This window comes from Macaca nemestrina, chromosome 14 (assembly GCF_043159975.1).
Source record: "Macaca nemestrina isolate mMacNem1 chromosome 14, mMacNem.hap1, whole genome shotgun sequence".
Classification (NCBI taxonomy): domain Eukaryota; kingdom Metazoa; phylum Chordata; class Mammalia; order Primates; family Cercopithecidae; genus Macaca; species Macaca nemestrina.
Genome location: NC_092138.1, coordinates 67,935,558 through 67,947,883, shown reverse-complemented (window position 1 = coordinate 67,947,883; position 12,326 = coordinate 67,935,558). Strand labels below are relative to the sequence as shown.

Sequence of the window (12,326 nt, the reverse complement as noted above, 5' to 3'; positions counted from 1 at the left end):
AGTGAGGGTTCTGATGGAGCAGGGGAGGTAGTGCCAGGAGCTGAGGGGTCTCCTCCGAGACCAATGCAAGGAAGTGGCCCATTGGGGACTCGAATCCAGCTCTGACTTCACAGCTTGTGATCTTTCCATGGCATCTCAGGAAGCCTGATGTCCTGCGGAGGCCTGGGATTCCCCTGTTCCCTTCAGCTCTGCTGAGCCCTGCAGGTCTCCTGGGAGCCCAGACAACAGCTCACCCACCCTTTCCTGCCACCCCATCCCATTCCTTACTGTAAAGACCAGTTCAGTCATGGACACCTTGTCCAGGCTGCAGTTAAGGTACTGAATCCTCTGGCTCAGTTTTTCTTTCCAAGTTTGGACGAAGCCGAGGAGTTCTTCTGTGGTCGCTGTCTAGTGAGAACAGGGAGGAAGAAAGCCCCAAGGAAGCAGACCGCAGGAGGGTGGGCAGACTCTGTGGGAAGTGCGGGAACAGGGGCTGGGCTGGTGAGGATGCCTCTTGGCTTGATGGAGGCTCCTCACATGCAGGGAGGGCCCTTGGGGATTGGGGAAGGCTGGGCTGGCTCTGCTAGGCGGCCTTCACTTCACAGTGAAGGACAGCGCGGCCTTCACTTCACAGTGAAGGCAGCACACCCTTCACTGATGGGGACATCAGGAGTTCTCTTCCTGGATCTATAGGTACAACTCTGGGCAAACAACTTAAACTTGCTCAGCTTGGTCTCCCCATCTATAAGATGGGGACACAAAATATTCCCTAGGATCTCCTCTGGCTCTCACATTCTATGTTTAGAAGGAAACATTTGACCCAGGTGGCAAGGGCATGCAGGAGTGTGTAGGAGAGTGATCTGGCCATCTCCATGGCAATGTCTAACACTCCCTTGGAGCAGCACCCCACAGGTGTGCAGGAATGCGACTGCGAGGATCTTCCCTCTTGCCACACATTCAAGGCACACTCTTGTCCCCTAATCACCCCTCTGCAGACTGTCCAGCCAGCCTCCTCCGTCAACACAGGAATGCCCGCACACCCATGCCCACATGCTCCTCACCTGGCTGGGAGGCTGGGCAAGCCCCTGGCACCCACCTAACACCCTAACAGGAGAGGACAGAGCAGGGGTTGGGAGGTGAGGATGTGAGAGACTGGATCTTTCTGTTCTGGAGAGGTGGAGCTGCCTTAGAGAGCCTGTTGAAGAGTTACAGCTGATTAACCTCATCTTCCCCCTGCTTCCCATTAGAGGGCTCATAAGGGACATCAGGCAAGTCACAGGCAAAATATAGGAGCCACCTTTGCTCTGCACATCTGCACTGCAGGGCAAGTAATCTCAGTGGATGTGTGGAAACAAGTGCATGCATATACATAACAGGGTTTAGAGTGCCTCTGTGCAAAATGAGAATAGCGAGAGGGACATTTATTCTGCAAACTATGCTTTGTGGGTGTTTACGTTTCTTTAAAGACTCATGCAATATACTATATAAGAAAAAGCAATAAAGACAGAAAAATGTCCTCTCAGTGCTAATAATACAACTGCAACTCTGAGTCACTGAAATGGTAGAGAAGACAGAGAATGGTTAAGAGAAAGCTTCCCACTGCAGAGCCTTCAGGCTGGGGTGTCTGGTTCTGGGAGCACCTGGTTGGGCTGTTAAGGAAAGGTTCCCTGGTGTGGCCTGGGCGACAGGCCAGGGAGGATCGAGTTGAGCAACTTTAAGTCATTTGCCCGGAGTTGAACCCGTAGATCCAGGAAGAGAACTCCCGATGTCCCCTGTCATTGAAGGGTGCACTGTCCTTCACTGTGCAGACTCGGGGACACAGTCGGGCACTCATGGCAGAAAAACAGGCACGTAGACATCCAGAGACCTGCTCTGAGGATCAGGGCCAGGCAGACGCATGGAACCACATTCCTCGCAAACTCTGCTTCAATTCATACTTTAAACAGAGAAAACCAGTTTCTGTGCTATGATCAAAAGAAGCAAGTGAGGCCGGGTGCGGTGGCTCACACCTGAAATCCCAGCACTTTGGGAGGCTGATGTGGGCGGATCAATTGCGGTCAGGAGTTTTGAGACCAGCCTGGCCAATATGGTGAAATCCTGTCTCTACTAAAAATACAAAAATTAGCCGGGCATGGTGGTGGGTGCCTGTAGTCCCAGCTACTTGGGATACTGAGGCAGGAGAATCACTTGAACCCGGGAGACAGAGGTTGCAGTGAGCTGAGACTGCGCCACTGCACTACAGCCTGGGTGACAGAGTGAGACTTCATCTCAAAAAAAAAAAAAAAAAAAAAAAGAAAAGTGGAAAGTCAAACAAAAAGTGGTTGTTCAGGGGGCAGGGCCCTGCTTCTGTTATACTTCTGGGACTGAGTTCTCCTTATAGCAAGGGACACCTGGTGACATCCCAAGGGAGTGAGGTCAGAAGAAGGCAGACTCAGGCCTCCCCCAACTCTAGACACTGCTCCATGCTTGCCTGGGAGGGCCTGGGGGTGGAGAACAGTGGCTGCTTTCTCTTCTGTTCCTTTCTTCATTCCATAAAACAGGGGTTAAGTAGGAAGGCTCAGAGATGTCCCCCCATCCCACCTTGTGCTGGAGAAATGCTACACACACATATAAGTTTATTTCACATTTATGATTCTAGCATGATATATCTTTATTATTCACACGCAGAATCTATTGAACACTTACGGTTTTCTCTCCCCTGGACTCTTGACAAGTTTTTATCTTGTTCTGAAGCTGTTGCAGAGAGAAATTTAATCCATTTGTTTGTGAATTGGATTTTGCCACCTAGAAAACCAGAGGTTCCGAGATTTTGTTTCTAGAATACATATTGTGATCTGGGAAATGTTCTGTGAAACATACCATCTGAGAAACTGATTAAGCACGGAAAAAAATGAAATCAGGGGAAAATATGCAGCTTTACCAGACACTAGATTGATACAAATTACAAAGATTTTTTTTTCCTCTCTCAAGTAAGCTTCAAGCAAAATTGGCACCCCAGAGTGTGGTGAGGGAGTTGGGAGGGCAGGCTCCGCTTTAGCAGTGCAGGGCCAAGACTGTAGAGACTCCCTGGAAAGCTTCGAGAGCCACAGAAAGGTCATGCTCTGACCCAGGACTGTGGCTTCCAGGAGGCGCCCTAAGGATGCAGTCAGATTGTCCTGGCAAGTGCACAGGCTCTGCTCCAGCAGTGCAGGGCCAAGGCTGGAAAAACTCCCTGGAAAGCTTACAGAGCCATAGAAAGGTCATGCTCTGACCAGGACTGTGGCTTCCAGGAGGCGTCCTAAGGATGTGGTCAGACCGTCCTGGCTAGTGCACTTCTCACAGCATCACCTTTCATAACAAGAAGCGAAATTCACCAAATGTTCCTCCAGAAAGGAATGCTTAAGTAAAATGTCAACACATCCATGACAGAGACGCCATCAAAATAGTGTCTTTGCGGAATATTTAAAGATTATACAGCTTATAAAACTGGTATAGATAGCAAGCAGCCAATTATGGCATATCCCCATCTTTTCATGTATAGAAAAAAAGCTTAAAAAATAAATTGAAATCTTAAACAGGGGTTATGCTGTGTGGCAGAATTATGGTTTACTCTCTGTTTTGTATTTGTTCTATATTCCCAGTATTGTCCATGATGGAAATGTATTTTGTTTATCACAGGTGTTAGATATTTTGAAATGCAACCCCTGTACACCATGAACAGTCCCCAAATATCAACTCAGAAAAAAGAATCAGTGCCAGCACCAGCTGGAGGCCCATTAGGAATATGCTCCTCAAACAAGAGTGTGGTGACATGCCCTGGAGCCGTGGGCTCTGCTGCCTGCACCTGCCTCCTGCTCCTTCTGGAATGACTGGAAGCCGGTCCTGAGAGGTTCATCTGGGACCTCCACCAGAGCCTGCCTTTATTAAGGATTCACTGTGCTCCAGGGACTATGTCATGAGTTTAGCACATATCAGCTCCTTTATCAGTGCCATAATATTAGGAATTGCTTTTATGATTCCCATTTCACAGATGGATGAATTAAATGCTTCTTGGGGTGAAAGGGGCAGGAAGCTGGGTCTGGAGTCCCTATCTCAGAGCCTGGGATGCCAGCAAACCCTTCTTTTATCGAACTGTACTTGCCACTCCCAAAAGACAAGGCTGTCCTCCTCACCTCCGCTTGTCCTAGCCCTAGTGGGTCCTCAAACATTGTTCCCTGAGTGGGCATTGACCTATGCCGATAACCCAGGCCCTTCATTTCCAGTGTACCCCAAGTCCCTCCCATCCCACTTCCACTCAGCTCTGGAATCAAAATGTGTCCCTGCGGACATTGTGCCCAGGCCATGAGTCTCTCTCCCTCAGCCTCGCACTTCTGCCTCACTCCTACCCACCTCCAGCCTTTCTGTGGTCAGCAGCCAGGACCCCCACCCTCCAAGTTTAGCCCCGAGCATGCAGCCCCACCTGAACCCTTCCCAGGCCCCCACTGCCTCCCCACTGGTGCTCTCCAACCACAGAGCTCCCTACTCTCTCCCTCGCACTCTTGCAGTCCTGGGCTCCAGCCCCCTGGACTTTCTCCAGCATCTCTCCAGAACGCTTCACTCCTCACCGCCTACCTGGCTGGTTCCTACTTCTCCCTCAAGCCTCTGGAAGCCCCACTTTCTTAGCCCAGGTTAAGTTCTCTGGCCCCTCAATCCCCACGCAGCCACCTTCTCCTTCTGTTGCACGTGTGGCCTGTTTGTGGTTAAGGCCGTAAGCTCTGGTGTCGGTCAAACCTGGGTTCACATTTTGACTTTACCCTTTAAGAGCTCTGTATTCCTACCTAAGTCACTAAAATGCTGCCTCAGTTTATCTCTAAAATGGGGATAAAAACAGTACTTGCCTCCTATAGTTCTTGTGAGGACTAACACAGCTAATCAAAGCAAGTTGCTCAGCAGGATGAATGGTGCTCAATAACTAGTAAACGTTAGTGGTTATTAAAATTTCATTTTTGGCCAGGCACAGTGGCTCATGTTTGTAATCCCAACACTTCGGGAGGTTGAGGCAGGAGGATTGCTTGAGCCCAGGAATTCGAGACCAGCCTGGGCAACATAGGAAGACTCCATCTCTACAAAAAATAGAAAAAATTAGCTGGGCATGGTGGCATGTGCCTGTAGTCCCAGCTACTTGTGGGACTGAGGTTGGAGGATTGCTTGAGCCCAGGAAGTTGAGGCTACAGTGAGCTGTGTTCACGCGACTGCACTCCAGTCTGGGTGACAAAGCAAGACCCTGTCTCAAAAAAAAAAAAAGATTGTTTCTGTCTTCCTAGCTGGAGAGCAAGTCCCACGCACAGGACAGAGACCACACTGGCCTTCCAGCACTGGGGACAGTGCCTGGTGTGCAGGTGTGTGTGATAAAGATCCTTGATGAAGAATGAACCTATCCTACCTGGCACTTGATGTGCACTTGCAGATTCGTCAGCAACCGCTGGATTTTCTCTATGAAAATAAGGTCCACAGACAGGTTATGGAATTTGCTTTCAAACTTGTTGATGACATCATTGGCCTGCACAGAGAGATAAAGGGTAAAGGACAGGGGCTTAATCTGGACCTTTTGGACTCTGAAAGAGGAGGGGGACAGGCCCAGTGAATGGTTGGATGGAGGGCTTAGCCCTCCCTTCAGAGGGAGTTGAGCAAGGGATACTGTGGAACCGGTTGGCCTGGGGCCTGGCTGGGGGCCCCACCTGGTCCAGGTACTCGTTCTCCATCTTCTCCATGTTGAGCATGATGACACTGTCAACCAACTCTATCCGGGCAGCTTCCTTCTCCAGTCGGTGACACAGTGAATTGATTTCTTTAGGAGAAAAGTTGCCTCCCTCTGAAAACAATCTGAAAATAATCAGAGAGAAATAAAAGCCACGGATCAGACCTGAGAGTTCTCATCTATCCCAAATACTGTGGCTGACACACACTTTTAATCTAGGCTTCCGGTTAGAGTTCCAGATGTGGCAAAACGAATGCAGATAGCTTAAGGACAGGAGTAGGATTCATAAATGGTGCAGAATTTCCATTTTTGTCAGTTCATCAGGTTGGAGACCCTAACAGACCCAACTGAAACAAAATTCAAAATAAAAATAGCTTTCTTGGAACTGTGTAAAGGTAAGAATTCCACATAAACTTGCCAGGCGTGGTGGCTCATGTCTGTATTGCCAGAATTTTGGGACACTGAGGCAGGAAAATCACTTGAGGCCAGGAGTTCAAGATTAGCCTGGGCAACATAGCATGACCCTGTCTCTACAAAAAGTAAAAAAATTAGCCGGGTGTGGTGGCATGTACCTGTGATTCCAGCTACTTGGGAGGCTGAGGTGGAAGGATTTCTTGAGCCTAGGAGGGAGAAGTTGCAGTGAGCCGAGATTGCGCCACTGCACTCCAGCCTGGCTGACAGAGTAAGATTCTACCTCAAAAAAATAAAATAAAATAAAAAATTCCAGATGAAGTGACACTAGAAGGGAGCTTGGGATGTGGGCAGCACCAGAAGCCAAGACTTTGCACCAGAGCCTTGGAGTTTCAGTCTTGATGACTGCACAGGTGAAGGGATAGCCTAGAGTTGGATCCAGAGGACAACCCTTGCATTATAAGACTGAGGAAGGAACAAATCCACCAGATACCAGGACTCTCACCTGTCTAGATCCAAGGGCAAAGAGGACAGAAAAGATCTCTCTCCCCTGAAAATTAATCACACAAACTAGACTTCACATACATTTACAAAATGAATTCATGTTCTCTGGAGTGACCCAAAAAACCTCAAGCAGAGAATTCTAATTGGTCCTGGGTAGGTAATGCTCCCTGGCTACCCAGCAGAAACAAATAAGGATTCTCTCTGAAGGAATGCAATGCCCAGTCCAGGCCTCAAAGAATGCCACAGATAAAGTCCCAAGGAAAATGAGTGACTCGTAGCTTAAAAAATTGATAAGGAATCAAGATACAAGATACCATGCATGAAAAACAGTGAAACAATAGAGAACAGAAACTGACCTCCCCCAAACCCTCAGATATTAGAAATATCAGATATAGACTATAAAATAATGAGGCTTAAGATGTTTAAAGGAATAAAAAGTAAGCTTCAAAATATGAACAAGGAGCAGGCAGTTTTGAAAAAGTATCAAATATAATTATAAATGGGCAGAGAGTGGTGGCTTACACCTGTAATCTCAGCACTTTGGGAGGCAGAGGCGGGTGCGTCACTTGAGGTCAGGCATTCAAGACCAGCCTGGCCACTATGGTGAAACCCTGTCTCTACTAAAAATACAAAAATTAGCTGGGCATCGTGGCACATGCCTGTAGTCCCAGCTACTCGGGATGCTGAGGCAGGACAATCACTTGAACCCAGGAGGTGGAGGTTGCAGTGAGTGGGGACTGTGCCACTGCACTCCAGTCTGGGTGAGAGAGTAAGACTCTGTCTCAAAAAAAAAAAAAACAAAAAAAAAACATATATATATATATATATACACACACACACACACACACACACACACACACATATATACACACATATATGTATGTATCTACAAATGGAAGCTATAATAATTAAAATTGAAAACTCAATGAACAGATTTGCAGGAGGTTCAACACAGTCACAGAGTGAATCAGTGACTAGGAAAAATAATACAAAGAAATTAGCTAGAATGAAGCTAAAATATGCAAGACGGATGCAGAGATAGGCAAGGTAGAGATGATTAACATGTCAAATTATAGTTCTAGTTTTTGCTACTTTCCAAATTTTCTTTAAAAATTCTATTTTTATAATCAGAAAAATCTTAATATTTAAAACAAATGCAAGCTTTGTAGATACTGACACGGAAGGTGCCCACTGGTGGGGCTCAGAAAATGATACCAAAAATGTGCTACTTTGAACTTAAAACTGAGAGTACTTGGGGAGCAGCAAACGCAGGGAAGAGCTTTCTCTAAAGTTCACCTATCTACCTAAAGGCTGGATCCTCCAGAAGATACTCAACTGTTGTGAATCCCTTCCCCAGATAACTCATCAACCAGGAGAAACTGATGCATAGTTGTAGGAAGGAAGACTGGAGTTGACACCACACCCAGAGCCCATACAGAATTGGTCCCAGGCTATTGTCTGTTCTTTGGGTCCATTAATCTCCCCTAAACATCATTTACCCTTCCACTAAAATTTCCTACATCTCCCATTTCTCACTCTCCTTTGAAGAGGATATTTAAGATTCAACCACTTGGCCTTTGTTTGAGTTTCAAACTTTGTGTGACACTTGCACGTTAATAAATTGGTGTGTCTTTTTCCCATTAATCTGTTTATCGTCTTTATTGTTTTATTGTTTGTTTGTTTGTTGTTGATGTTGTTGTTGTTTTGAGATGAAGTCTCGCTCTGTCTCCCAGGCTGGAGTGCAGTGGTGCGATCTCAGCTCACAGCAACCTCCGCCTCCTAGGTTCAAGCAATTCTCCTACCTCAGCCTCCCAAGTAGCTGGGATTATAGGCGCCTGCCACCACGCCCAGCTAATTGTTGTATTTTCAGTAGAGACGGGGTTTCTCCATGTTGGCAAGACTGGTCTCGAACTCCTGACCTCAGGTGATCCACCCGCCTCAGAATCCCAAAATGCTGGGATTACAGGCGTGAACCACTGTGCCTGGCCTTGTTTTATTGGCTCAAATTGTTGAAACTTCAGGGGTGGAAAGAAAGTTCCTTTACTCCCTACATCACCATGATTTGGTGATGGTGGTAGTGGGGGGCTGTGGGTCAGCGTGTGTACTAGTATTCCATTTCTGTACAAAACTAATAATGTTTTGCTCATGTATACATAAGTACAGGCACATAGAAAATATATTTTTGGAGGGCTTCCACTTTGTACTTTATATACAATCTGTGTTTGATTATGCTGTAATGATTAAAAGATTTGTGATTTTTAAAATAGCATAAGCCTTAAAAAATAAATATAGTCTTTCAAAAATGTCAAAGACTAAATCTAGGATTACTTTCATCCAGGATTCAGATTGCAGGGGTAAAAATAAGGGGAAAGAATGGCCAATAAACACATGGAAAGGTTAACATCATTAATTGTCAGGGAAATGCAAATCAAAACCACAACATAGAAACACCTCACACCCATTAACAGGTCTATTATAAAAAACAAAAAACACCAGAAAGTAACAAGCATTGGTGATAATGTAGAGAAATTGGAACCCTTGTGCATTGCTGGTGAGAATGAATATGGCGCAGCTGCTGTGGAAATAGTATGAGGGTTCCTCTCAAAGTTAAACATAGAATTACTGTTTAATCCAGCAATTCCACTTCTAGGAAATAACCAAAATAATTAAAACCAGGACCTTCAACAGGTATTTGTACACCAATGTTCCCACCACCATTATTCACAATAGCTAAAAGATGGAACCAACCCAAATGCCCATCAAAGATGAATGGGTAAACAAAATGTGATCTATACACACAATGGAACATTAGTCAGCCTTAAAAAGGAATGATTTTGTGACACATGATACATGATACATGGATGAACCTTGAAGACAATATGCTAAATGAAATGAGCCAGACAAGAAAAGGACAAATATATGATTCCACTTATATGAAGTACCTAGAGTTTTCAAATTCCTAGAAACAGAAAGTAGGGTGGTGGTTGCCAGGGGCTGTGGGGAGGGAGGAATGGGGAGTTCTTGTTTAATGGTACAGAGTTTCAGTTTGGGAAGATGAAAAAGTTCTGGTGACCAATGGTGGTGATGGTAGCACAACGACCAGGATATCCTTAATGCCACTGATCTGTGCACCTAAAAATGGTTAAGAGTTAAGTTTGATGTTATGTATATTTTTCAAAACTAAAAATTAAGGCGGAAACAAGACCACATTCCAATAGAGAAACTCAGGTGGCCTGAACAGGCCCTGGACACTGGCTCCCACCTGCAGTGTTTGATGAACTCAATATTTGAGTAGCGGAGTTTGCCCAGACTCTCCTCCAAGTACTGCCGGAAGCTGCGCAGGGACACCTGGGTGACATCAACATAGCTAAGCAACTCCTGGTGCAGTGTGTTGCTGAGAATGACCAGCCTGTGGGAGACAGAGGAGGAACAGGACAGTGATGGGGGACAACCCTGGGGGACAAGGGAGGGGCAGGTGGTGACGGTGATCAGCCTAGGGGATGTGGGAGGGGCAGGTGGTGATGATGACCAGCTTGGGGACACAGGAGGGACAGGTGGTGATGGTGAGCATCCTGAAGGCATGGGAGGGGAAGGTGGTGATAGGTGACCTTCCTGGGGACACAGCGCTGATGGGTGACCAGTTTGGGGGGCATGAGAGGGAAGGGTGGTGGCCTGGGCCTGAAAGGAGGACATCCTGGGAGTCTATTTGGGCTCCACAAGCTGTGCCCAGCTGCCCAGCTTCTCTGGGTAGCAAAGGGGGCAGTAGAAGGAAGTTCAAAATTCCAGTGTCTGTAGGACACACTCTGGGTGTGCTGGATCAGAGGGCATCCTTCTCTCTCTGACCCTTGCAATCAAATTGGTGAAAGAATCCCAGAAGATGCTACTGGATCTTTGTCTCTGCTCCAGTGGGCTGTGTCTGGCCCCCAGCAAGGTGGCTCCTGCACCCATGATCCCCTAAAAGAGTGCCCTGAGAGTGTCCTCTTTACAACCAAGTCCACTAGAACCAGCTGTCCCTCATGTGCCTGATGGCTGCGTAGACACTTGCCAGTCTCCTCCCTGGGACCTGCCTGAGGCCTCCATCTCATATCCCAAATGGCCTCTCTGGAGCCCCTTGCTCTGCCCTGAGCACACTCCTACACTGAGCTGAGCCAGTGCTCTTTCAGTGATTGTGGAACGCAACCCTCTCCCATCTTTCTCCATTCAGGGGTCTTCTGAGTTCATATTCAATGCTGCCTCCTGCAGGAAGCCCTCCCTGATTTTTCCTGAGGGAAAGTGGTCTTCCCCACCACTGATATTTCATAGTACTTGGTTTGCACCCTTGCATGCTGCCTGTGTGTATTCTTTGCTCTCTGGCTGCTCACTCCCTGCCCTCCCACACAATATTCCACACAGAGTTTGACTTGACTCTCTTGAAGAGTTTAACTCGAAAGGAGGTTCTGGAGGTGCCTTCTGCTCTTGTGTCTACAGGGAGTGGGGCTCCTTTGAAAGGACCAGCCAAACTGAGATTCCAGAGCCACATGACTGGGGTGGAGACTCCCAGGAGCCCTTACTTTTGGCTTCTGGTGGCATTCAAGAAGATGTGCTCCATGTCATAGATCTTGAGGCGGAAGTTTTTGCTCCTCACATTTTGCTCTTCTTGGAACTGGCAGAACATCAGCCGCTCCTTCTTCAGCGTCTCGGTCACCCCAGCACAGTGGCTGTCCAACCGCTCTTGATGAAGTAAGAGCTCCGCTGAAAAAGCATTAAGAGAGCTGGGGTCCCTGGGACCCGACTTACCTCAGCATGTTGCTTTCCTGGAACAAGGCCCGTCTGCTGCCTCTCCCAGGCCAGCTGCAGAACAGGAACGATTCAGGTCAAGGCCCCTTGTCCTGCCCCTGTTGCCTTCATCAGGGCTTGGGCTGGAGACGAGGCCTGGCCATGAGCAGGGAGCTCCTGTTGGTGGAGACACCCTGCCCGGAGCAGAGGGAACACAGCCAGGAAGATGGAGAGTCTGGGGAGCAGCTGAGTAGCAGGCAGGATGGGCAGGGGGTGCTGGGGAGGGCTGAGATCTAGGTGAGAGGGTCTGGGGGAGGGTAACAACAAGTACAGCACTGAGCAGTCTGGGTTTGCTCCTTAACATCAGCAGATCCTTATGTCCAGTGAGCCTGAATTCCAACTGTCTTCCAAGGTGGAGTGGCAAGAACAAGGACTGGGCTTCCAGGGATCCATCATAGGCCTTTACGTGAGCAGAGAGTCCCTAGAGCCCCCAACCCTGACCACCTCCCATCTGACCCCACTATCATCTGAAGTGGTGGAAGTGCTGTGGTCCCAGCTCTGCCAAAATGACTGGTGAGATGCTAGGACTTCGCTTCTCTCGCCTTGTTTTCCACACTGTGTATTGGCTCAGGTGGCCTGGGAACGAAAGGGAGCCAGCCTTCAGGGAGCTTCTACTCAGTGCATGTAGAATCCTTTTTATTCCTCAGTGCATTTAGCACACACATTTTCCAGATGAGAACAATGAGGTTCCAAATGCCACACAAGTTGCCTGAGCCCGCAAGCACTGGGATTCAAGGCCAGTTGTCAGCTTGCACAACTCCTTCCCCGCTCCAGGAATAGGAGTTTGTGTGGGTTAGTGACGGGGCTCTCTGATAGCTCTAAAGGGCTTTGAAGGAGCTGGGGTATCATTTGGGTGAAAAACCAACAGTCATTGAAGAATCCTACTGAAAACATCCCCCCG

The 12,326-nt window shown here is 47.7% G+C and overlaps 1 protein-coding gene across 1 annotated transcript in view; it reads right to left on the bottom strand.

Moving 5' to 3' along the window:
• Positions 1-12,326, bottom strand: part of LOC105477180 (coiled-coil domain containing 180) — a 69,709-nt gene that overhangs the window by 16,261 nt on the left and 41,122 nt on the right. The window contains 6 exon segments of the mRNA XM_071078041.1: positions 268-387; positions 2,665-2,763; positions 5,381-5,497; positions 5,676-5,820; positions 9,873-10,019; positions 11,161-11,341. Coding sequence (XP_070934142.1) covers positions 268-387; positions 2,665-2,763; positions 5,381-5,497; positions 5,676-5,820; positions 9,873-10,019; positions 11,161-11,341 — 809 coding nt within the window.